We start from the raw sequence: 25189 nt of genomic DNA on the forward strand, positions 1-25189 counted from the left end.
CCGCCCCCGCGTCTGCAGCCAGACGTGACTGTCGGGCCATAGGACAGAAGGTTCGTTGCTTCTCCGGGATACAGCGCAGGCTCCACGCGGCAGAGGAGCCAGGGCAGAGCCCAGTCCGCCTGGGGGGAGGGGTTCCCAGGCCCCCGAATCCCCTGTCTGGACTCAGTCTGCTTCCTTCATGCTTCCCTCCACCAAGCCCAGGGTGGATCCAGGGTCACAAGACCGGAAAGCCCCCCCCCCCCCCCCCCCGAGTAACAGCCTGGTCCTGTCTGTCCCACCACCCTGCCATGCAGCCTGGCCTACCCCACCCCGGCTGGTCCCACGGGCCTGGCAGCCTGGTGCACTGGTTACCCACCACCCATTCCACTACCCCAATGCGTCCTGGGGAACTGGGTGACCTTTTACCTACCTGCTAGCAATGCCGGGAGCCCCGGGCTGGCGGGGGAGGCCAGCGCGGCTCAGCCCAAGCTAGCCCGCCTTTCCTCGGGGGTCTGCCTGCGACGGCTCCCTGCGGCTCTGAAGGCGCCCGTCCCTGAGCGGGCCGTCCCCTCCCCGCACAGCCGCTCGCACCCAGCCCCGCTGCGAGAGCGGCACGAGGGGCTGGGAGCAGCCGCCCGCCTGTCCCGGCACCGCTGCCAGTCCGGCTCCTCACGGGTCCTCAGGTGTCGGACGAGTCGACTCGGCGCCGAGCAAAAGCGTCTGGCAGTCGAGTCGAGTCGGTGCCGCCCCCCCTCGCTGCCTGGCAGACAGACAGAAGGGGGCGGGGCAGCGCCACGGCTGGGCCCGGGCCCCGGGCCACGCTGCGGATTTGAAATGCACAAGGGCCGTGGGACGTCCCGCTGGCCCCGGGCTGCACGTGTTCAAGTTCCTCCTTTGCAATGTACAGGGGCCAGCGGGGGCCCTGGTGCATTCAGAGGAGGAACGCGGACGCGCCGATTATTAACCGCGATTTGACGTCCTTCGGGGACCCTGGGCAGAGGCGGGACCAGGGGACCACGCGAGGGCCTGGCGAGGGCCGTGCACCAGACCTCCGGGCGTGCTGCAGAACAGCCAGGCGGGCAGGGACTGGACAGCACGCTGGAGAGCTCTGAGTGGCCTGGCCAAACCGAGGCGGGCAGACGCCGGCCACGCAGCGTGGGCAGAGCCTGCAGCCGGGGGAGAACCGCACGCGCCGCGAGAAGCCCCAGTTCGCGGGGCCCTCCACAAGCAGAGGCGGCTCAGGCCTCGCTGGCGACAATCCTGCGCCAGCCTCCCGGGCATCTCCCCTCCCCGCCGGCTGGGGGGCGCTCGGGTCACGTGCCAGACGCGGAGTGCCGGGCTCCTCGCCAGCTACGGGAGCACAAGGGCAGGGCTGCAGGCTGAGCGCCCCTCAGGGGGAGGGAGCCCCGAAGCGCTCTGCCCGCAGGCCCAGCCCGCCCCAGGGACGGGGAGAGAACGCCAGCGACCCCGAGGCCTGGCCTGCAAGGGGAAATCCTGGAGCTGGCCGACAGCAGGTGACTGCCGCAGCTTCCCGAGCCCAACCTGGGCCCCGCAGACCCGCCCTGAGCTGGCACCCTGGCATCAGCGCCCGAGCCCAACCTGGGCCCCGCAGACCCGCCCTGAGCTGGCACCCTGGCATCAGCGCCCGAGCCCAACCTGGGCCCCGCAGACCCGCCCTGAGCTGGCACCCTGGCATCAGCGCCCGAGCCCAACCTGGGCCCCGCAGACCCGCCCTGAGCTGGCACCCTGGCATCAGCGCCCGAGCCCAACCTGGGCCCCGCAGACCCGCCCTGAGCTGGCACCCTGGCATCAGCGCCCGAGCCCAACCTGGGCCCCGCAGACCCGCCCTGAGCTGGCACCCTGGCATCAGCGCCCGAGCCCAACCTGGGCCCCGCAGACCCGCCCTGAGCTGGCACCCTGGCATCAGCGCCCGAGCCCAACCTGGGCCCCGCAGACCCGCCCTGAGCTGGCACCCTGGCATCAGCGCCCGAGCCCAACCTGGGCCCCGCAGACCCGCCCTGAGCTGGCACCCTGGCATCAGCGCCCGAGCCCAACCTGGGCCCCGCAGACCCGCCCTGAGCTGGCACCCTGGCATCAGCGCCCGAGCCCAACCTGGGCCCCGCAGACCCGCCCTGAGCTGGCACCCTGGCATCAGCGCCCGAGCCCAACCTGGGCCCCGCAGACCCGCCCTGAGCTGGCACTCTGGCATCAGCGCCCGAGCCCAACCTGGGCCCCGCAGACCCGCCCTGAGCTGGCACCCTGGCATCAGCGCCCGAGCCCAACCTGGGCCCCGCAGACCCGCCCTGAGCTGGCACCCGGGCATCAGCGCCCGAGCCCCGCGCCAGCAGAGAGACTGGCAGCATGAGCCACGCGTGGGCCGCAGCTCCCCAAGTGCACGGCCATGGCCTGGGGTCCATTCCATAGAACCACAGAGCTGGGAGAGCCCTCCGGAGGCATCGCGTCAGCCCCCAGCTCAGAGCAGGACCAACCCGACTCCATCAGCCCAGCCAGGGCTCTGTCAAGCCGGGACTTAAACACCTCTAGGGATGGAGATCCCACCCCCTCCCCAGGGAGCCCAGCCCAGGGCTTCCCCACCCGCCTAGGGAAAGAGTTTGTCCCAATCTCCAACCTAGACCTCCCCCCACTGCAACTTGAGCCCATTGCTCCTCGCTCTGCCCCCACTGAGACCAGCCTCTCGCCAGCCTCTTTGGATCCCCCCTTCAGGGAGTTGCCGGCTGCTCTCAACCCCCCTCACTCTGCTCTTCTGCAGACTGAACAAGCCCAAATCCCTCAGCCCCTCCTCTAGGCCATGTGCTCCAGCCCCCCAATCATTTTGGTCACCCCCCGCTGGCCCCTCTCCAATGTGCCCACGTCCTTTCTGTGGTGGGGGGCCCAGAACTGGACACAATAAAATGTCGAGAGCACCCTTGTCACGTTACTGGATTTTAAGGGGAGCAGCCAGGTCACTGCTACACCCACGGGGGGAGGGGGAGGGGAAAGGGGGTGAACCAGGTCACTGCTACACCCACGGGGGGAGGGGGAGGGGGAAGGGGGTGAACCAGGTCACTGCTGCACCCACGGGGGGGAGAGGGAGGGGGAAGGGGGTGAACCAGGTCACTGCTGCACCCACGGAGGGGAGGGGAGGGGGAAGGGGGTGAACCAGGTCACTGCTGCACCCACGGGGGTAAGGGGGGGGGGGAAGGGGGTGAACCAGGTCACTGCTGCACCCACGGGGGAGGGGAGGGGAAAGGGGGTGAACCAGGTCACTGCTGCGCCCACGGAGGGGAGGGGGAGGGGAAAGGGGGTGAACCAGGTCACTGCTGCGCCCACGGGGGAGAGGGGGAGGGGAAAGGGGGTGAACCAGGTCACTGCTGCACCCACGGGGGGAGGGGGAGGGGAAAGGGGGTGAACCAGGTCACTGCTGCGCCCACGGGGGGAGGGGGAGGGGGAAGGGGGTGAACCAGGTCACTGCTGCGCCCACGGGGGGAGGGGGAGGGGGAAGGGGGTGAACCAGGTCACTGCTGCGCCCACGGGGGGCAGGGGGAGGGGGAAGGGGGTGAACCAGGTCACTGCTGCACCCAGGGGGGGAGGGGGAGGGGAAAGGGGGTGAACCAGGTCACTGCTGCGCCCACGGGGGGGGGGGGGAGGGGGAAGGGGGTGAACCAGGTCACTGCTGCACCCACGGGGGGGGGGAGGGGGAGGGGAGAGGGGGTGACCCAGGTCACTGCTGCGCCCACGGGGGGAGGGGGAGGGGGAAGGGGGTGAACCAGGTCACTGCTGCGCCCACGGGGGAGGGGGAGGGGAGAGGGGGTGACCCAGGTCACTGCTGCGCCCACGGGGGGAGGGGGAGGGGGAAGGGGGTGACCCAGGTCACTGCTGCACCCACGGGGGGGAGGGGGAGGGGAAAGGGGGTGACCCAGGTCACTGCTGCGCCCACGGGGGGAGGGGGAGGGGAAAGGGGGTGACCCAGGTCACTGCTGCACCCATGGGGGGGAGGGGGAGGGGAAGGGGGTGACCCAGGTCACTGCTGCGCCCGCGGGGGGAGGGGAGGGGGCCCTGCACAAAGGGGCTGCAATGGAAGCCCGTGTCCTACTGATGCTGCGTGTGCTACTGGGCCGTGGCGTCAGGACCTTGCTGGGCGCTGGGCTTGTGCCTGGCGACCCCCACGACCGTGACCGGACCGGTCCGACCGGCTAAGGGAAGGGAGTTGGGGGAGGGGCGGTCCTGGGCTGGAGCCATGAAGGGGGCTGGAGTCCAGGGGCCCAGGGACCCATCTCAAGGGGGCTGAGGCGTCCTGGCCCTGCCTCCTGCAGCCACGTCCCGTCCGTGCTGGGCTGTACCCCCCGTTCTCCTGGCCGCCGGAGCCTGGTCTGGCTGCTCGGGGTGCAGGCTCGGGGGACCCGACGCCGTCCCAGCCACTCATGCACCTGGGGGAGGTCTGTGGGGTCTGGACACGGGCTCCGGGCTGGCGCGGAGTGTTCTCTGCCTGCTGCGAGGACGGACTGGCCAGCCCCCCGCCCGGGACCAGCCAGCTCCAAGCCCCCAGCCTCCAGGGGCAGCGGCCCCGGCGCAGGGCAGAGCTGACCACGGCACCCCCCCACCCCGCTTCCCCCTCAGCCGGCCGCCAAGAGCGGAGTCCAGCCGGCCCCACCTCGCTTGACTGCAGCCTCGGCCCCCCGGCTTGTTACAGGCCAAGGCCCCCAGCCCCCCAGCGCTGCCCCTCCTCTTCGCCTTCCTACCCCTGTGCCCACAGGGCCTCCTGCCAGCCCCCCAAGGGTCAGATCCTGGCACCCTCAGGGTCCGGAGCTCGGCTGTGAGCACCACACAACCAACACCCAGGCGGGAGCCAGCACAGCGCCGGGGCGGGAGGCAGGCACTGTGGCCCCCGCGCAGGGCCCGGCCAGCGCCCGAGCCCCTCGGAGCGCCGCGAGCTCCCCGGCAAGCCCGCCAGCTCCGCCGCCACGGCTCACTCACTGCCGAGAAGGCAGGATTCAGAATCTCTCTGGGAGACTCGACCGCGCCAGCGAGATTCAATTATGACTCTATTTGCAAATATTTATAGCCCCGGAATAGCTCTATTTCAGCCGGGAAGACAGCATCAATCTCCGCCGAGCGGCTCCCTCGAGGCAGCGGCGGCCTGGCTTCTCCGGCACGCGGGCGGCACGCGGGCGGCCAGGCCGCTCCCAGGGGGGCGTGCTGGCGCGCACGAGGGAGCCGGCGCCGGGGGACGCGTGGGGCGGCCGGGGGGTCCAGCTCTGATGAGTAGCACCGCGCCGGCCCTGCGGGGAACAAGCCACCGGCCAAGCCACAGGCCCGCGGCGGGTGCGAGGCGAGAGACAGCGGAGTCCATGCCGAGAGCAGCCGGCTCAGGGACTGGCCGGGGCAGGTGCGAGCACGGGGGGGAGGGTCCACCAAGGGGACCTGCCCTGGGCAGACAGGGGGGGGAACTGGGAGAGGAAGTGGCGGAAAGGGAAGGGGAGGCCTGTTCGCTCCCAAGGGTGCGGGCAGGGCAGGAGCTGGCCAGGGCACAGCCGCGGGGAAGGGGCCATAGCTCCTGCAGCCAGGCCCTGCCAGGACGTGGGCTGTACGGTCCCCAGGGCTGCACAACCCAGCTGGGCCCCTCCAGGCTCGCCCGCCCCCAGCGCACAGACGGCCCCTGCCCAGCCCTGCCGGTGCCCCTGCTCACACAGGACTCCGGCTCCGCCCTGAACGCCAATGGGGCTGCTTGGACAGGGGCCAGCCTGCTCCCCAAGGGGTCTCTGCTGCGGCGCCGGCCCCCTAGGCCCCGGGGAAGCTCCGCGCTGCTGCCTGGGGCGGGGCACGGGTCCAACAACTGCGCTGCAAGTTCCCAAACAAGCCCCGTTGCCTGGGGGGGGTTGCCCGGGGGGGGGCTACGGAGCCGTGACGGGCCAATCACTCCCCACACCCAGGTGGGACCAGCCCCAGCAGGGAGGAGCCCGCCCAGAGGGGCAGACTCGGTGACCTCTCAAGGTCCCAACACAGCCGCGGAATCAATACGGCCCCGCGCTCCCGGCTCCGGGGCAGGCTGCGATCGACTGGCAGCTGGGCCCGTTACTCGATAGGATGCAATTACTGTGGCAAATAATCAATTTGCCAATTATCACCAATTGTTCTCCAGCCAACGCCCCCTCCAGCGGGCCCTGGCACGGCCACGCGGGCTAGCGCCACAGAGCGTTGGACGAGAGCCCGGGCGCCACGGCCACGCAGCCAGCAGCGCAGATGGGGCGTGGCTCCCACGCAGGAATTCACCCTGCGGCCCTGGGTTCTAGTCCAAGCACAGTTACTGCCCCCGTGCCTCAGTTTCCCTACCTGGAGAAAGTGCCTAATAACGCTGCCCTGCCCTGCCCTTGGTGTTTGTAACAGGAAAGGACTCCTGGCCTCCCCCGTGTCCTCCTCCCTGTGTCCTACAGCTGTGGCCTCAGGCCACCAGCTGCCGAGAACACAGGAGAGCCACACGTTCCCGGCCCCGCTCCCAGCCCTACTGCTATGGGCTTTCCGGCGCCAACGAGGGGGTCTTTGCTTTCCCACGCTGGAGGAGACACCCCAGCAAGTCTGGGCTCCTCAGCAGAAGCCGGCCCGAGCCGGGCGGGCGCAGACACGGGCCGCGGCTGGCGCTTAGCGCCGACAGAGACTGAGGGAAGCACCTTTCCCTCCCCCACGAGGGTTTAACCCACATTGCAAACCAGCCGCGCCCGCTCAGCGTCTCCCGCCCAGCACCTGTGACAGCCGGCAGCATTGGCCCCAGCACAGGGACGGCCCCGGGACGGACAGCACACGGGCTCGGGGTGGGGGGGGCAGGGTCAACCCCACTGCCCTTGAGAACTAGAGCACAGGCCCCCACACGCAGCCCTACGCCCCCCAGCACAGAGCCAGCCTCAGCGCCCACCAGAGCTAGAGCTCAACACCCCGCACGCAGCCCTATGACCCCGCAACCACCCACCGGAACTAGAACCCAGCCCCCCCGGCACACAGCCAGCCCCCCCACACACAGCCACACACCCCCCCCGGCACAGAGCCAGCCTCAGCGCCCACCAGAGCTAGAGCTCAACACCCCACACGCAGCCCTATGACCCCGCAACCACCCACCGGAACTAGAACCCAGCCCCCCCGGCACACAGCCAGCCCCCCCCCCACACAGCCACACCCCCCCCGGCACAGAGCCAGCCGCCCCCCACAAACAGTCACACGCCCCCCCCCCCCCCACACACACAGCCACACGCCCCCAGCACAGAGCCAGCCCCATCGCCCATGGGAACTAGAGCCCAGCCCCCCCACATAGCCTCACAACCCCCCCCCACACACAGCCACCCCCCCCCCCAGCACAGAACCAGCCCCCTCCCCACAGCTGCACGCCCCCCGGCACAGAGCCAGAGGGGACAGGACGACACATTTACATGCCCCCCCCCTCCCCCGGCAGATGGCCAGCAGGGTTTGCCTTTGACTCCTCGGCAGGCTCCCTGTTCCCCGGGCCACGGGCCAAGGCGCGGCCAGTCCCAAGGACTCAGCGGCCTCCTTCCTAGCGAGCCGGCTGAATAACCCATCCGCCCGGCCCAGGGCTCAGAGGGAAAGATGCTTCAATGACCCAGTTCGGCCTTTGCTTACTCGGGGCGAAAGTTGCATTTTCCACCACGTTCCCTCCAGGCATCGAGCAATGGCTCGGCCCCACCTCCCCCGGCTCGGCCCCGGCTCTCCCCGGCTCGGCCCCCCGCCAGGCGCCTGGCCTCCCCCTCCCCAGCCTGCCCTGCCAACACTTCGCTCTTCCGCTCGGCGCCCCGCCAGCCCGCGACCCTGGCTTGGTGCGGAGCGCGCCCCATCACCCGAGTCTCGAGGTGAGCAGCTGGTGGAGACGGTGCCGGACACAGGCTGCCAGGGAAGAGCATAAGAACATAAGAACGGCCGTACCGGGTCAGACCAATGGTCCACCTAGCCCAGTAGCCTGTCTGCCGACAGTGGCCAGCACCAGGTGCCCCAGAGGGGGTGGACCGAAGACAATGATCAAGCGATTTGTCTCCTGCCATCCCTCTCCAGCCTCTGACAGACAGAGGCCAAGGACACCATGTCTATCCTCCTGACTAAATCGCCTTTTATGAACCTAACCTCCATGAAATTATCTAGCTTCTCTTTAAACTCTGTTATAGTCCTAGCCTTCACAGCCTCCTCCGGCAAGGAGTTCCACAGGTTGACTACGCGCTGTGTGAAGAACTTTCTTTTATTCGTTTTAAACCTGCTACCCATTAATTTCATTTGGTGTCCTCTAGTTCTTCTATTTAGGGAACTAATATATAACTTTTCTTTATCAGCCCTCTCCACACCACTCATGATTTTATAGACCTCTATCCTATCCCCCCTCAGTCTCCTCTTTTCTAAGCTGAAAAGTCCCAGTCGCTTTAACCTCTCCTCATATGGGACCCGTTCCAAACCCCTAATCATTTTAGTTGCCCTTTTCTGAACCCTTTCCAAGGCCAAAATATCTTTTTTGAGGTGAGGAGCCCACATCTGTACACAGTATTCAAGATGTGGGCGTACCATAGTTTTATACAGGGGCAGTAAGATATTCTGGGTCTTATTTTCTATCCCTTTCTTAATAATTCCTAGCATCCTATTTGCCTTTTTGACCGTCGCTGCACTCTGTGTGGAAGTTTTCAGAGAACTGTCCACGATAACTCCAAGATCCCTTTCCTGATTTGTCGTAGCCAAATTAGCCCCCATCATACTGTACGTATAGTTGGGTTATTTTTCCCGATGTGCATTACTTTACACTTATCCACATTACATTTCATTTGCCATTTTGTTGCCATTTTGAGCCAGCCTGGGCCGCACTAAGCTCGGCTCCCTCTGCTCTGTTTCCAGCCTCCTCTTGCTGTGCCGCGCCACCTGGACCCCCAGCAAGGGATGGATCTAGCCACAGGCTGTGGGGCAGAGCTAAGGGGGGAGCCAACACGCCCTCTCACAGCCACTAACAGCAGAACCCTCCCCCCACCCCACCGGGCCTAGGGAGCCGCGCAATCTTGTCCGGAGGGGCCCGGGCCGCAGCCGCAGCATCTCCCCGTCACCCCCTCGCTGCCGACGCCCACCCCAAACCCGGCCACCGCTGGGCGGGGGCAAGGCAGCCGGGCCACGACGCTGCGAGGGGGCCGGGGCAGCACGCGGACGGGTCGGCGGGAACGCAGAGCCACGTGCGCTCTCGCGGCTCCGGCGGCAGCCTCCGCTCAGGCGCTGCGCTCGGGGCAGCCTGGCAGGCGAGCGGCCGCCGGCAGAGGCAACACCGGCCTGTGCTCGGCCCTGGAGCGCTGAGCCAGCGACACCAGCCGATCGCAGAGCCGGCTCCTCCCGGCAGGCAGCTCGGTCCTGCCCAGCCGCCCGTCACGCCAGCAAGTGGCTGTGCTGCTCACGCGGGCTGGGCCCCGGGCGGGGCTGATCCTGCACAGAGGATGCTGGGAGACGGGTGGCGGGTCGCTGCCAGGCCAGGGGGCCAGGGATTTCCAGGGGGGTCGGCTGCCAAGCCCCTTTACAAACCCCGGCTGCTGGATCTCCCCAAGCTCTCTTGGCAGCACCTCAGGGACCGTGTGCAAGGAGCCGGGGGAGGGGAAGGGGTCCCACCACCCCCGCCCATTGCACTGGGGCTGAATGCCTGCCCCCCCCATGTCTGCAGCCAGGAGCAGGGGCCACGCCCCGCCATGTTTGCGCGCCCAGGCCAATACCCGGCGGGCCCGGCTGCAGCAGACACCCGGCGCGGAGGAGGGTGCGGAGCCGGCTCGGATCCCAGCCCGGCCCCATCTGAGTCACTCCGCCAGGCTCCCAGCCAGCGAGGGCAGGGCTCCAAGGCTGCGCCGCATCTCCCCCGTGCTGCGTTCGCTGCCCGGGAGCTGTGCTGGGGGAGGCAGGCGTGGGGCGGCGCAGACAGATGTAGCCCGGCCCCGCGGCGCACTGCGTGCAGGGTGCGTTGGGAGCGCGGCGGCAGCCCCGGGGACCCTGACAAGCTATTCCAATTGCAAGCGTGCGCCACGCTCTGCTGCACGCAGGGGAGAACAGGGGCCAGCCGGCGCAGCGACCCCCGCTCTGCTAGAAAGCGTTCCCCATGCTAGGGCCCTTCGCACCCCCGGCGGGCGCAGCCCCGTCCCCGCTGCTCCGACGCTGCCCGGGCGGGTTCAGTGCCGGGTGGTGGTCCCTGCGGCCAAGCCCTGCTCCCTGCCAGGACAGATCCCTGGGCTGCCGGGGCCTCCGAATTCGCAAGGGCCCAGCAGCGCACGCAGGGTGCCAGGGGTGCGGTTCGAAGCGGACAGTCCAGTACTGGAGCTGCCTGTCCGGGAAGCAAACGGAGCCAGTAGAGCTGGCGGATGATCTCTGTAGGCTGCGGTGGCCCGGCAAGTGTGTCCAGGGCTTTTGTGTTTGAAACCCTCTGGCAACTCTAAGCGCAGGCCGCGGCACGCCGGACACAGGCCGCCTGGCTCCCGCACACGGCTCTGCCTGCCCCACGGAGCCCCCCGCAGGCGGTCGGCAGCTCCCCCATCATAGCCCATGCTCGCTGGGGAGGCTACGTCTGCCCGTCATGTTCACCCCTGGCTTCTGGGCTGCCCCGGCTGGCCGGAGGGACAGAGAGAGGGAGGGAGGGCGGGCGGGCGGGCGTTCCCGGCCACAGCACCCCAAGGCTGCTGCAGGGCGAATTAGAGCACCCGAGTGCACAGGCCCCAGGCCGCCCACCCAGAGAAAGGCCTCGCCAGCAGAGGAGCGCATGGCTGCCGCCCGGAGCGTGTACACAGGGATTTCCCGCAAGGTGAGGGAGCCGCTCGTGCGTTGGCCGCGCACCCGGTGTGGGGAGGGGGCGCGTCTGGCGGTCGTGTGGCCGGGCAGTTCCGACGCACACGCGGGCGGGGGGGGGGAAGCACATCTGGTGGCCGCGTGGCTGGGCTGGGCGTGTCTGGACGCACACGCGGGCGGGGGGAGGGCGCGTCTGGCGGCCGCGTGGCCGGGCTGGGCTGGGCATGTCTGGACGCACACGCGGGCGGGGGGGGGAAGCACATCTGGCGGCCGCGTGGCCGGGCTGGGCTGGGCGTGTCTGGACGCACACGCGGGCAGGGGGAGGGCACGTCTGGCGGCCGCGTGGCCAGGCTGGGCGTGTCTGGACGCACACGCGGGCGGGGGGAGGGCGCGTCTGGCAGCCGCGTGGCTGGGCTGGGCTGGGCTGGGCGTGTCTGGACGCACACGCGGGCGGGGGGAGGGCGCGTCTGGCGGCCGCGTGGCCAGGCTGGGCTGGGCGTGTCTGGACGCACACGCGGGCGGGCGGGGCGCTCAGCAGCCCAAGCAGCCCAAAAGGGAGCGGCTGGAAGCGCGGAGCCCGCAGCCACCGCAGGAGCCAGAGCCCCGAATTAGCCCCGGCAGCGCTCGGGCTCCCCAGCTGGGGAAGGCAGGCGCGGCCGCTGTTCGCCATGCAATTTACCTGCCTCGCAGTCCGTAATTAACGTACACAACTTGATTAGCGCGCTGGGGGCGGGGGATGCCCAGAGCCAGGCAGGTGGGCCGCCGCCTGCTATTTACAGCCTCCCCGAGGAGCCGCAGAGCACGGGGAAGAGCCAGGCCCCGCTCCGGCTCCCAGAGGCTGGGGGGATGCCGGAGCCGCGCACGCTGCACTCTGGCTCCGGGCTGCTGCTGCCGGACAGGCCGGGGGCAGCTGGCGAGGGGTTTTCCAGGAGGGCGCTGGGACTCTGCCACTCGCTTCCCCTGCACCCGCTGAGCACGACCGCCTGGCCCCGGGGGCAGCTCGAGGCTCTGGCCCCACTGCATTGGGGTGGCAGGGGCCAGTCTGCTGGCCGAGCGCAGGGTCGTAAAGCCGCTGGCCCGACGGGGACGGGTCAGGGCACCAGCAGCTCTTGGAGGGCGGCCACGTTCCCGTGGATTTCAAGGCAAGGCTCTGCCATCGGGCTGCAGCCCGCAGGGGAGCCCCAAGCCACCGAAGGCTCGGGGCCCGGTGACAGCGCAGCGCGCCATGGGGGAAAGGCCGACAGCGAGGCCGGAAGCAGCTGCCTTTGCATTGGCCGGGGCAGCACCTTGACTCTTGCCCAGAGCCACAGCCCGGCCCACGGGAAGCAGCCCCACGGCGCGGCCCCGAGGCCGGGCAGCGGGGGCAGGGTGAGGGCAGGGCTATGGCAGCCCAGCCCCCGGTTCTCTGAACTTGGAGAACTTTTCTCCAGGAAATCGACCCTCTGATCCGGGCCCGTCGGTTCCCATGGCAACGGGGATGAACTCACTCCCAGCGAGTGCCACTCCGCCCCCCAGGGACCGTCCATTCCCCGGGCTCAGCGCAGCCCCCTGGACGCCCAGGGACCAGCGCCAGGGGAAAGGGCGGGCGCGTGTCCCCGCGGTTCCCAGGGACCGGCCGACAGGGCCTCCCCTTCCCTGGCAGAACCTGGGCACCCTGGGAACACCCCGCAGCCTGCGCTGGAGGTCCGGCCCCGCGCCAGCCTCTGTGCCCGGCCCCGCGCCAGCCTCTGCGCCCGGCCCCCCGCCGGCCTCTGCGCCCGGCCCCGCGCCGGCCTCTGCGCCCAGCCCCGCGCCGGCCTCTGCGCCCAGCCCCGCGCCGGCCTCTGCGCCCGGCCCCCCGCCGGCCTCTGCGCCCGGCCCCCCGCCGGCCTCTGCGCCCGGCCCCCCGCGCCAGCCTCTGCGCCCGGCCCCCCGCCGGCCTCTGCGCCCGGCCCCCCGCCGGCCTCTGCGCCCGGCCCCGCGCCGGCCTCTGCGCCCGGCCCCCCGCCAGCCTCTGCGCCCGGCCCATCTGTGCCATGGGAACAGTGCTACCACCACACCCCTCACCGCTCTGCCCAAACTCCCCCATGGCGCCCATCACCCCTCTGAGGCAGGTAAGCGACACGGCCGGGGCAACGGGCAGCGAGAACCAGGCAGTCTCAGGCGGGCTCTTGGCTCCCCAGCCCTGGGCTAGCCCCCCGGAGGGCTCCAGCCACACACACCAGCCCTACCCGGCATCAGCAGCCCTGCGCTCCCCTGGGAACCGGGCTCTCGACAGTAACCCAGCCCCGCCGCCTTCAGCCACGGGCCGTGACCCCTTCCCCTGGGGAGCCCAGGCAATTAACCCCGGCCACCGAGACCCGCGATCCATCTCGCTGGGGCGGCTCGCTGCACCCGAGGACAGTCCCTGCCCGAGTCCCATCCAACAGGAATTCAATCACAGAGCGCGCCGAAGCCTCAGCAGCCCCGCTAATTGCCTCATTAAGGGCAGAGACGCGGGGAAGGCAATCACACCAGCCAGCTGAATCACTCCTGCCCCTGCGGCAGCCCAGCCGGGGCGTCTCTCTGCCCCAAGCTGGGGGGAGGGGGAAGGGGCCGGCGGCCAAGCGCATCCCCACACCCTTCCTCTGGGCGCCGCGCCTGCCGGGGGCTCGTGAGCGGCTGCCGCCCAGGGGCAGGAACAGCCTCCAGGCCAGGCCAGCGGGAGGCCGGGTGCAGGGAGGGCTGGCGCAGCCCCCAGCGAATAGGGACCCTATCCGCACAGTGCCACGCGGGAAAGGGGGTCTCCGAGCAAGCTGGGAGAACCCCGGGGGCCAGCGGGTCCCAAAGCTGCAGCCGCAGGCGGCTCCCTGGCGGGGGGAGCGTGTGCCGCTCCTGCGGGCGGGGACCCTGCCTGGTGCAGCGACTTCACGGCTAGTTATGGCCACACACGACGCTGCGGCGACGGGGGCGCGCACGGAGGAGCTGCCTTCGCCCCCCCGCCCCGGCACGGCTCTAGCCTTGTGAGGAACGGCCCTGAGCCGGCCCCAAAGACCCTGCGCCCACACCCAGCGCCTGCTTTCAGGGGCTCAGCGCCCACCGTGCCTGGGACTGCCTGCGGAAAGCTCGCCTGACCCCCCGCAGACACAAACCGCGCGTGTGCGTGTGCCGGGGCGCTTCCTGCCTTCCCCGGCACCGCGAGGCGCAGCCGGGGCCAGGGCTATCCTTTGTGCGCGGCTATCTCCATGGCAACAGGAGCAAACGCCATCCACACAGCCCCCATTGTCTCCCATGGACGGAGCCAGGCGGGGAGCTCTGCGCGCCGCAGTGTGCGCACTGAGCCGGGGGGGCTCCGCCGGGCCGCCAGTGAGCAGGAACGGCTCCGCCGCCTCGGGAAGGGCGAGCCGCCGGCAAGGGGGCACTTCGGAAACTGACCGGCAACAGAAGTTCTTAAAAAAACCCATTCACTGTTTTTGTAGGCCCTACAGGAACAAACCAACCCTCCTTCCCTTGCCGATCCTGCCACGGTAGCCATGTGGGTGCAGGGCTCAGAAATGAACCGGTTTTGTCGGGGGCAGGAGGATGCAGGCACCCCTGGACAGCGTGTCCCCAGGTCGCTTGCACCCCCCTGCCCCCCCGCGAGCGATCAGAGCTCAGCCTCAGGGGCCTGTGGGGTCCCCCGGCAGGGAGCAGCCCCCGCAGCAGAGAGCCGCCGTGCAGAGCCCCCGGAAGCGCGTAAGATGCGCCACTGAGCTGGACAGCCCGACTCGACGGGAGACAGCCGCAGGCTTTGCCCAGGTCCCTTTCCCGCGCCCTCGGCACCGGCTGCCCCGAGGCGCACGCAGAGGTCTCTGCACAAACCCCAGGCCTTGCGTCCTGGGGAGCAGGGGCTGGGCTGGGGGCGGGGGGTACCCGTAGCTCCCACACCCTGGAGCGCAACACACCCACGCAGGCGGCCACACCACAGCTGCCTCAGCTCCCCACCTGGCGGGAGGGCCTGGCCTCGGAGCAGGGGCCTGCCGGCCACGGGGCCCCCCAAAGGTCCAGCTACGCCCCCTGCTCCTTCCAGTGGCCCAGCGCGCCTGACACGGGCACCGGCAGCGGGCGCTGTGGAGCCAGCGCACGCCCTGGACGGACCCCAAGGCTCCGGGAGCGGAGCGGCCGCTGCAGGGCACGGCTCCCGCGGGCGGTGGCAAAGGGCCGGCAGGAGGAGCCATGACAGGCAGCTCGGCGGCTCGCTGGCCCCCCGCGGCGCTGCTGGGCTGGGGAGCAGCGGGAGAGGGGGAAGGGGGAAGGGAAGGCAGGGGGAGGGGCGAGGACCGGGGACCCGAACCAAAGCCAAGCGGGTCTCAAGGGGAAGGTTCCCAGTCACCGGTGGAACCGTGACCCCCCCCAGACAGCGTGGGGTGCGGAAATGCCTCCCCTCCACCCGCAGGTCCGGCCCCTCCCTGCCGAGTGCAGCCCAGCGTGGGCCATGGGCCATGGGCCAACGGCCAGCCCCCCGGCCCTGCCCCTTCCACACCCACCGCTGGCTGGCCCCATGTCCCCCCCGGAGTGCCGGGCAGCCCCCTCCCCCGCCGGTCGGCCACACTGCCCCTTCCCTGCTGTGGCGTGCCAGGAAGCACGGAGCACGCTGCCAAACCCAGCCCCGGCTGCCCCGTTCCCTCCAGCCTCAGGGAGGGCGGCCCGGCCGGGGGCAGGGCAGCCCATGGGCGATTGGGGTGGCCCTTGCCCTCACTGGCCGCGCTGGGTCGGGCGGCGGAGCAGCTAACGCATCGGCCAGCAGCCGGGCTGCAGAGGAGCAGTGCCCGTCCTTGGCCTGCCCGGCCGGCGGAGCACCCGCAGGTCCCCAAACGCCTGCCCGCCCCCTGTGGGCACCAGCAGCGCGCAGAGCCGGGGAGGGTGGGCGTCCCGCACAGAGCAGCCTCGCGCAGGCGGCTCCCAGGCCAGGGCGCGGCAAGACAGCAGAGCTGGAACGCCACGGGGGGTTCTCCAGCCAGCCACTGCAGGCGCAGGAAGTGCCCACGTGCGCCGTGGCATCTTGCACACGCGCCCGCCCAGCCCCGCTGCCCGACCGAGGGCTTATCGGACACAAGGCCACAGCTGTGCCCCCAGCCCGGTGCCCTCGGGTAAGACGCGGCACATCCGCTCAGCTCGGATGCGGGGCCAGACTCTGGGAGGGCTGCAGCAGACGTGGCCTCCTCTCGGACTCTGCCCGGGCCATGCCACGTGGAGCCAGTGCGCGGAGGGCCAGGGGGCTGGGACACACCCCAGCCCGGCGGGACGGCTGCCTCCCCCAGGGGGGCGCCCAGGTGGGGGTGCAGGGAGAAAGGGAAGCGTAACCCCAGGCAGGGACGCGGAACCGGAGCCAGCTGTTTTGCGTTCCTGCAAGCGCGACTGGGAGCTCTCCCCGGGGAGCCGTGGCGGGAAGGAAGCCGAGAGCACTTCGTAGCCAGGACTCCGGGGCCCCGAGCTGCCTCTGCACCGGCTGGAGGATCCCCGGTGAGAGCAGGGCCGTGCAGACCCCTGGCACCGTGGCCATGGCTGCGGAGGCGCCCAGCTCACCAGGCCGCTGGGGGCGTGGGAGCGCAGCTCCAGGAGAACCGGCAGTGGGCAGCAGCCGGGCTCTCGGCCGTTTCTCTCAGCAGGACGCTGCGCAGCCTGCCACCCCCTCCACCTGCAGAGAGCAGCGGCCGGGCGGGTCCCAGCGGCCACCGGGGGCAGCACGGCGAGAGCGACGGAGGAGACCGAGCAGGCTGCCCTGGTGCGGTGCCCAGCCCCCGGGCACGCGAGCAGGACTCCACGCACGGCCGACTCCTTGGGGAGACACGAAGCCCGTGGCTGCGGGAGCGGAGCAGTGAAAACCGGGCCAAGTGCAGGGCTCGCGGAGAGGGGAAGGAGCCAAGCTACCCGGGTACGGAGCAGATGCTGGAGCACCCCAGGAGCCAAGGGGCCTGTGCAGCCGGGGCGCAGGTCGCCAGGGCTGGGGGCGGGTGCTTGCTCCCTGCACACCGGGAGCTGAGGCTGGCAGGGCACTGACGGCAGCTCGCCCCACGCGGGGAAGGGAAGCACGCTGCCCCCGCCTTAGAGCCAGTTACAAAGGGACGGACCAAGGACCTTCCCCTGGTCCCAGCCCTTCCCCCGCTGCGGCCCAGCTGGCCGGGAGCACCCGCCCAGCGAAGGGAGACGGCCGGCCACGCCCCCAGGGCAGGCTGAGCCCCGGGCGGATCCACCCCGCGAGGGACCCACGCCGGGGGGCACCGGGCCCGCTCACCTGCTAGCAGGAAGGTGATCAGGCAGGTCTCCTTGGGCAAGTAGAGCTTGAGCCGAGAGCCGCTGAAGACGTACTCCACCACCGCCTCGGAGCGGCCGGCCCGCTGCAGGAAGGGCAGGAACTGCTTGGCCTTCTGGGTGTCCTGCGGGCAGGGAAGGAGGGGCAGTGAGTCACGGGGTGGGGTGGGACACGCTACAGCAGCCAGCCAGACGCGGGCAGGCGAGGAGCGACCTGGAGCCCCCGCTCCTGCCGACGCCGGGGACCGAGCCCGCCACGGGGCCGCCAACGCTGGGGCGGGACCCCCAGCCAGAGGGGGTAGCGGGTCCCACCGCCATTGGCAGCTCTCAGGGCTGGGTGGCTTTTCGGCCTGCGGCCGCACGGCACCCAGTGCGATAGCCCGAGTCCCGGCCGGCCCCCGGAGCAGGGGTAACAACCCGCACAGCGCTCGCCTCTCCCCCGCCCCGCGGCCTTCGTTCCCGGGACCCGGCCCCGAGCCTGGCCTCCCTCGGGGGGGGAGCGCGTCTCAGGAGGGCTTCTGCTGCGAGTGCACACCCTGCCCTCCGGCCCCGAGCCTGGCCTCCCTCGGGGGGGGAGCGCGTCTCAGGAGGGCCTCTGCTGCGAGCGCACACCCTGCCCTCCGGCCCCGAGCCTGGCCTCCCTCGGGGGGGGAGCGCGTCTCAGGAGGGCCTCTGCTGCGAGCGGACACCCTGCCCTCCGGCCCCGAGCCTGGCCTCCCTCGGGGGGGGAGCGCGTCTCAGGAGGGCTTCTGCTGCGAGCGCACACCCTGCCCTCCGGCCCCGAGCCTGGCCTCCCTCGGGGGGGGAGCGCGTCTCAGGAGGGCCTCTGCTGCGAGCGCACACCCTGCCCTCCGGCCCCGAGCCTGGCCTCCCTCGGGGGGGGGGGGCGTCTCAGGAGGGCCTCTGCTGCGAGCGCACACCCTGCCCTCCGGCCCCGAGCCTGGCCTCCCTCGGGGGGGGAGCGCGTCTCAGGAGGGCCTCTGCTGCGAGCGCACACCCTGCCCTCCGGCCCCGAGCCTGGCCTCCCTCGGGGGGGGGGGGCGTCTCAGGAGGGCCTCTGCTGCGAGCGCACACCCTGCCCTCCGGCCCCGAGCCTGGCCTCCCTCGGGGGGGAGCGCGTCTCAGGAGGGCTTCTGCTGCGAGCGCACACCCTGCCCTCCGGCCCAGAGCCCCCAGCACGCGAGACACCCCCCTCCAGACACTGCAGCAGCCCCACACCTCTGAGGGCTGTCCCTACCTCATTGGCTAGCGGCCACCAGGTCTTACGTGAGTCTCCCCCCAGGCCTGGGCACATGCGGCCCGGCCCACCCACTGGGGGCACCAACCAGCAGGAACCTCTCCCCCCCCCCCCAACGCGGTACATAGCCGGGAGCGGGCGTGGCCCTGGGCGAGCGGGCGTGGCTCCGAGAGGGCGGGTTTGTCCCCGAGGAGCCAGCAGGCCGAGAGGCGGAGGGACGCGGCTTTCACGCCCGGCCCGCACGGGACAGGCCCAGGCGCCGAGCGAGGGCCCGGCCCAATGTTTACAGCGAGGGCGTCGGTCTTTGCAGGCCGGGCCCGGCGTGGCCGAAGTCAGGTCACCTCCCCCGCTCACGGCCGCTTTCCTCCTGGGGAGCCATGGAAAGCCCCACCCGGCCCACGGCAGAGCCGAGGCAGGACAGCAGACACCGCGGCCGCACGCCGCTAGCGCCTCTCGGCCCAGTGCTCACAGGCGGGGCCCGGGACTGCACAGCCTCCTCGACCCGCTAGGTCAGGGACTTATTCCGAACCGGAGGCCTTTGCCGAAAACGGAGCTCTCTGCATTTCAGACAAGCCACTGAACGTCACAGGCTCTGATCTATTGCCGCGGGGAAAGAGCTCCCAAAATAAAACGCAGCCAGGTGGCTTCTCATTGCGCTGGGCCTTAATTTAGAAAAGGAACGGCAAAGGAAGGAAAGGGAGAGACGAGCGGCCGCCAACACCCCGCTTCCCTTCAGTCGGTTGGCGCTGGCTCGCCGGGGACTGCCTGACCGGACTGCCACGGCAGAGCCGGGCACGCGCTCCCCAGCAGCCGACTGCCCCCGAGACCCAGCCTCACCGGCAGCTTGCCCGGCAGACGGGCCGTCCGGGGACGAGCAGGGCAAACCCAACGGCACAGCGCGTGGCCGAGGCCGGCGCAGAGAACTCGCGTGCCAACGGGAAGCAGCGCTCCGGCTCAGGGACTCTGGGCCGCGGGCGAGGGAGAGGAGGTGGCGTTCCCGAGGCGCAGCGCCAGCCGGCAGCGCTGGCACGCCTGTGGGTCCCCCGGGGAGTGGGTCCACCAGCCGTCCGCACCCATTAACGCAACACGACCTGCAGCGGCTCAGAGGGGAGCAGGAAGGAGGTTAAGGCGGGGCCGGGAGAGAGGGGGCAGCCAGAGATCTTGGGGGCAGACTCCGTGCCAGGGCGGCGAGAGGGGCCGTGGCTGTGGCAGGGCGGAGGAGGCAGGAGACCAGCCGGGCCCAGCGGGAGCAGCCGATCCCGGGGGCACAAGAGAAGCCACGACAGCTTCCTGGCACCAGAAGCTAATGTGGCAACAACGCTGTGTGCTCCAACTGCACAGCAGCTCAGAGAGGACGGATGGCTCAGCGGTTAGAGCGCTAGCCTGGGATCAGAGCGACCTGGCTGCGCCACTGACTCCCTGGGAGGCCCTGGGTGAGTCACTTCACCCCCTGGTGGGTAGCACGGAGGGTAAAAACTTGGGACACTCGGCTGAAGGGGACCCGAGGGCCTGGCAGCCCCACGCAGACGCTGAAGCCCAGGCAGCACACAGCTCCTCCGCACCCTGGGCCAGAGAGCACGCAGGGAGCCAGGCACCGACCCCCCCAGCGCTTGCAGGCACTAGCATGCGCAGCCGAGACACCGCCTCGCTCGAGCGCCGCAGGAGAAGTTATTTTGGGCTCCCTGCCCTGGGGCGGGAGGAGCAGCGCAAGGAGCTGCCTCGGGGCGGTGCCCATCGCGGCCCTGGGCGAAGACCACGGGCCAACGGCCCCGCACGGGCAGACGCAGAGGGGAACAGCACACGGGGAGAGTCGTGGGATGAGATGCGAGGGCGCGGGGCACAGGAACGGCTGCTGGAAGCTCAGCGCTCACTAGAGGAGGCCCGGCCGGGCGCGTGGTTCCGTGGCCCAGGGCACTGAGCAGCCAACGGGACAGGAGGGACGTGGGAACACCCCCGGCCACCAGGCAAGCAGGCCGGGGATGGGAGGCTGGGCTGGGCTGGGCTGCCTGGGAGAGCGCGGCTCGCTCGGCCTCACACGGGGCAGGCTGAGGGGTCTGACTGCTCGGCACAGGCCTCGGGTAGCCGCCCGTGCTGCAGGGCCACGCTGGCACCAGAGCCAAAGGGGCAGAGTGGCCTGGAAACGGACAGTGGGTTCCTAACTGCTGGGAGGGGCTGGGGGTGCTCTCGAAAGAGCCTCGCACTAGGCCTGGCGTGGCCGGAGGGGGGGGGGGGGACGACTCTGGAAAGAGCCTCGCACTAGGCCTGCCGTGGCCGGGGGGGAGGGGAGACTCTGGAACAGCTTCGCACTAGGCTTGAAATGGCCGGGGGGGAAGGGGAGACTCTGGACCAGCCTTGCACTAGGGCTGACGTGGCCGGGGGAGGGGAGACTCTGGACCAGCCTTGCACTAGGGCTGACGTGGCCGGGGGGAAGGGGAGACTCTGGACCAGCCTTGCACTAAGGCTGACGTGGCCGGGGGGAAGGGGAGACTCTGGACCAGCCTCGCACTAGGCCTGACGTGGCCGGGGGGAAGGGGAGACTCTGGAACAGCCTCGCACTAGGCCTGGCGTGGCCGGGGGGAGGGGAGACTCTGGAACAGCCTCGCACTAGGCCTGGCGTGGCCGGGGGGGAGGGGAGACTCTGGAACAGGTTCGCACTAGGCCTGACGTGGCCGGGGGGAAGGGGAGACTCTGGAACAGCCTCGCACTAGGGCTGACGTGGCCGGGGGGAGGGGAGACTCTGGAACAGGCTCGCACTAGGCCTGGCGTGGCCGGGGGGGAGGGGAGACTCTGGAACAGCCTCGCACTAGGCCTGACGTGGCCAGGGGGGGAGGGGAGACTCTGGAACAGCCTCGCACTAGGCCTGACGTGGCCGGGGGGAAGGGGAGACTCTGGAACAGCCTCGCACTAGGCCTGACGTGGCCGGGGGGAGGGGAGACTCTGGAACAGGTTCGCACTAGGCCTGGCGTGGCCGGGGGGGAGGGGAGACTCTGGAACAGCCTCGCACTAGGCCTGACGTGGCCAGGGGGGGAGGGGAGACTCTGGAACAGCCTCGCACTAGGCCTGACGTGGCCGGGGGGAAGGGGAGACTCTGGAACAGCCTCGCACTAGGCCTGACGTGGCCGGGGGGAGGGGAGACTCTGGAACAGGTTCGCACTAGGCCTGGCGTGGCCGGGGGGGAGGGGAGACTCTGGAACAGCCTCGCACTAGGCGTGGTGCCCCCACGTGGGCCATCTGAAGGGAACACCACGCTGGGCAGCCTGCAATAGCACAGGCTGGACTCAGTCCCTCCCAGCCCCACGTCCAACTCCCCCCTTTACCCTCCCTGTATCGGCCCCCCAGGGACCAAGCTCACCCCCAGCTGCGGGCTGATGGAGACCGTACACTGGTGTCCAGGACTGGAACTCTCCCCCCACCCCGCCCACTGCACCTGGGGAAACGCCTCCCAGGATACCCCCGGAGCCGTCTGCAGGGCCCTGAGCCGGGCGCGACAGAGGACGGGAGAGTCCAGAAGATGCTAGCGCCTCGCTAGACCAAGGGAACAGAGACCCCCCCGGAATTACAGACCAGGCAGCTCGCCCCCGCGCCCGGCCGGCCCCCTGCAGAGAGAGCCAGGCGAGGGGTGGCCGCCCGCACGGGTTCCCGTCAGACCAGCCCAACTCTCTCCAACAGGACAAGCCTGGTGGCGGGGTGGCACCGAGGCCCGGTGCAGCCTGAGGCGTTGGGAAGGCTTCCAATACCGCCGCCCACGAGGAGTCTCAGCCGGCGAGAGGAACCCAACCCAGGCAGAGCGACTCGGACGGGGGTGCAGAACTGGTGGGAAACCGGCTCTCAGGGGAGGTCTCCACGGTTCCCAGTCAAGCCCGATGGGACCACTGGGTGGGGCTCAGCATCTCCCGAGCCACGGACGGCGCCACAGAGGACACGCAGGTCTGCGGACACCCAGCGCTTGGGAGGGTGGGTCAGAATTCAGGCTGAGCTGGGCGCCCTGGAGAACTGGTCCCAGGTGAACAGGGTGAGGTTCCATGAGGACAAATGCAAAGTGCTCCGCCTAGGCAGGAGCAACCCGTGTCACACAGACCGGGCGGGGAGGAGTCCTGCAGAGAGGGACCCGGGCTCAGAGCGGACACACGCTGAAGAGGAGTCGGGGCGTGACCCTGTGGTGAGACCACGCAAACGTGGAGCGGGAGCTGCAGCGGCAGGAGGGCTGGGAGGCGGGACGGACACTTTGCTGTGTGCGGACTAGGCCCCGGCTGGAGAGCTGGGTCCAGCTCCGGGTGCCACGTTTCAGGACACAGGCGGACAAACGGGCACACCGGGCCCAGAGGGCGACTGAACCAACCCGGCGTGTCCAGCCTCAAGAAGGGGAGGCCGAGGGGCATGGCAGGTTCCCGGGCACCTCCGAGGGCGCTCCCCGGGGAAGGAGAACACTGTTCTCCTGGATCCCTGAGGAGGGCCGAGCACGGGGGACTCACACGCAGCGAGGGGGTGTAGGTGGCGATCGGGCGGTGCAGCGCTGGGCACATCCCTGGGGAGGCGGGGGCCCTGGAGGTGTTCCGGAGCAGCTCAGACACCAGTGTGGCCTGGCCCAGCCCTTGTGCAGTCCTGCCCGTCTACGGTCACCAGCCAAGGGACGCCTGCGCCCCGGAGCCCAAGCCAGGCTGCAGCCGCTCTCAGAAGAGAAGAGCCGGGGATGGGGCATTCGTCTCCGCCCCGCGCCAAGCGCACACGCGCCAGATGGAGCCGCCCGCTCAGGGGGCCCCAGTGTTGCCTTTCCCAACCACGGTTCCCCCGGTGTCGTACCAGGCCGGCTATGGAAGGGACCTGCGCCACGTCCGCATCTCGCACAGAGCTCAGAGGCGCCAGACTCCGACTCCCGGGGCTGGCAGAGCCCCCCGCCCAAAGCAGGACCAAGCCCACCTCAATCAGCCCAGCCAGGGCATCCCGGCTGTGTCCTTCCCATGCCCTCGCGGAAGGCGCTGGCCATCTGGGCTCAGAAATAAACCCCCAGGGATGGAGAATCCACCCCCACCCCAGGGAACCCAGCCCAGTGCTTCCCACCCGTTCGTCCTGATATCCAAGGGTCTGTCTACACTACACAGTTAATCTGAAAGAGCAGCCGTTATTTCGAATGAACTTTACTAGCGTCTCCACAGCCAAACCGTTATTTCAAAATAAATGTGAAACAGTGGAGCCCTGATTTCGAATTTGGTAACGCTCATTCCACGAGGAGTAACGCCACAGTCCAAAGAGCTATTCCGAATGAAGCGCTGTGTAGACACTGAATTCGAAACGGGGCCTCCGGCCCTTCCCAGGGAGCCCTGGTGGCCACTCTGGGCACAACCAGGAAAACTTGCTCTCCTCTCCCCCAGCCCCGGAGCCATTAAAGGGGTAGACCCTGGCCACAGGGCCTGTGCCAGCTACAAGCCTGCCAGCCCAGAGCCAGCAGTGGCCACCGGGGCCAGCAACATGAGGCAGCAAGCCACTGGCAGCCAGCCCTCCACCGCCCCCCAGGAGCAGTCTGCCAGCTCCCTGGAGCCTGATGGGGGCTGGAGAAGGCGGGCGCCTTCCTGGTCCAGGGTGGAGATCATGGACCTTAGTCAGGTTTGGGGGGGAGGCCCCCAACGTCCATGATCTCAGCCCTAGACGGAAGAATGCAGCCGTCTATGGCAGGAGAGCTGCCAGCCTGGCACCAAAGGCCACATGCGAACCCAGGAGCAGGTTGGCACGAAAATCAAGTAGGTCCAGCAAGACCCCCCCAACCCTGAGCCCTGAGCTTCCCCTCCCCCTTCTTCCCCTGGCTTCCCCCTTCCAGCTCCCTCCTCCCAGGTTTCCCCCTCCCCTCTCCCACCCTCTCTCTTCCCCCTCCCATCTCCTTTTCCCAGTCTCCCCAGATGTTCATCCCCCCTCCCCCTCCAGTTTTGTTCAATAAACCCAGTTTCTATTTTTGAACTTACGTGTCTTTTATTTGACATCAGGAAGGGGGCTAGGGAGAGGAAGTGGAAGGACGTGAGGGAGGAATGGGGCACGAGCCCCCAGTGGGGGGGACCGGGGAGGCTCTGAGGGCTTTTTGGGGTGGATACTCTCCCACAGGGCCTCCTGGATCCTGACAGCCCCCGATGGACCCCATGGATGGCAGCCTGCAGGAAGTGCAGCCAGGCTGATGGCAACGACCCCACGAGACGCACTGGCGTGCCCAGGGGCAGCTCCGGCTCCATGTGGCCGAGTGCTGTGGTGTGCCGCGTGTGGGCACTCAGGGCACTCCAAGCCAGGACTGCTTTGCTGTCCCTCATCGAGGCAGACAAGCAAGCGGGGAACCCTGAGAACTGTCTGTCCGGGGTGGGGGTCAGGTTCCTTTTAGCACGGAGCTCAGTTAGCCCCACACGCTAAGTCCTAGCCTGATGCCCTGCCGGCACTGGTTCCGGCCAGCCTTAACTTCGGTTCAGGGTCCACTCAGTGTGGATGTGCTATTTCGAAATAGTTTTTGTGTCTAGATGCGTTATTTCAAATTAAGTTAATTCGAAATAGCGCTGTCGTGTAGACATACCCCCCCCCCACTGCAACTTGAGCCCATTGCTCCTCGTTCTGCCCCCACTGGGACCAGCCTCTCGCCAGCCTCTTTGGATCCCCCTTCAGGGAGTTGCCGGCTGCTCTCAAATCCCCCCTCGCTCTGCTCTTCTGCAGACTGAACAAGCCCAAATCCCTCAGCCCCTCCCCATAGGCCAAGTGCTCCAGTCTCCTATTATTTTGGTTGCCCCCTGTGGCGGTGCGTCGGGGTCCCCCGACTCCTGCACCCCGTAATGGCACGGACAGACTCCCCCAGCCAGTAGAACAGAGGGACTTTATTGCTTCTCCAAGGTACAGCCCAGCACAGGTGGAATCTGGTCACAGAGCTGGGCTAGGATGCCTCAGCCCCCTTGAGATGGGGGAGCCTGGGCCCCTAAATCC

General features: G+C 69.4%; 1 protein-coding gene across 1 annotated transcript in view; it reads right to left on the reverse strand.

Moving 5' to 3' along the window:
* SND1 (staphylococcal nuclease and tudor domain containing 1) overlaps nt 1-25189 on the reverse strand; it is a gene marked incomplete at its 5' end in the record, with an annotated part of 277106 nt that overhangs the window by 68960 nt on the left and 182957 nt on the right. The window contains one exon of the mRNA XM_089777623.1: nt 16991-17132. Coding sequence (XP_089633749.1) covers nt 16991-17132 — 142 coding nt within the window. The remainder of the gene's footprint in view (nt 1-16990; nt 17133-25189) is intronic.

Source organism: Pelodiscus sinensis, chromosome 1 (assembly GCF_052426305.1).
Source record: "Pelodiscus sinensis isolate ZL-2025 chromosome 1, ASM5242630v1, whole genome shotgun sequence".
Classification (NCBI taxonomy): Eukaryota; Metazoa; Chordata; order Testudines; family Trionychidae; genus Pelodiscus; species Pelodiscus sinensis.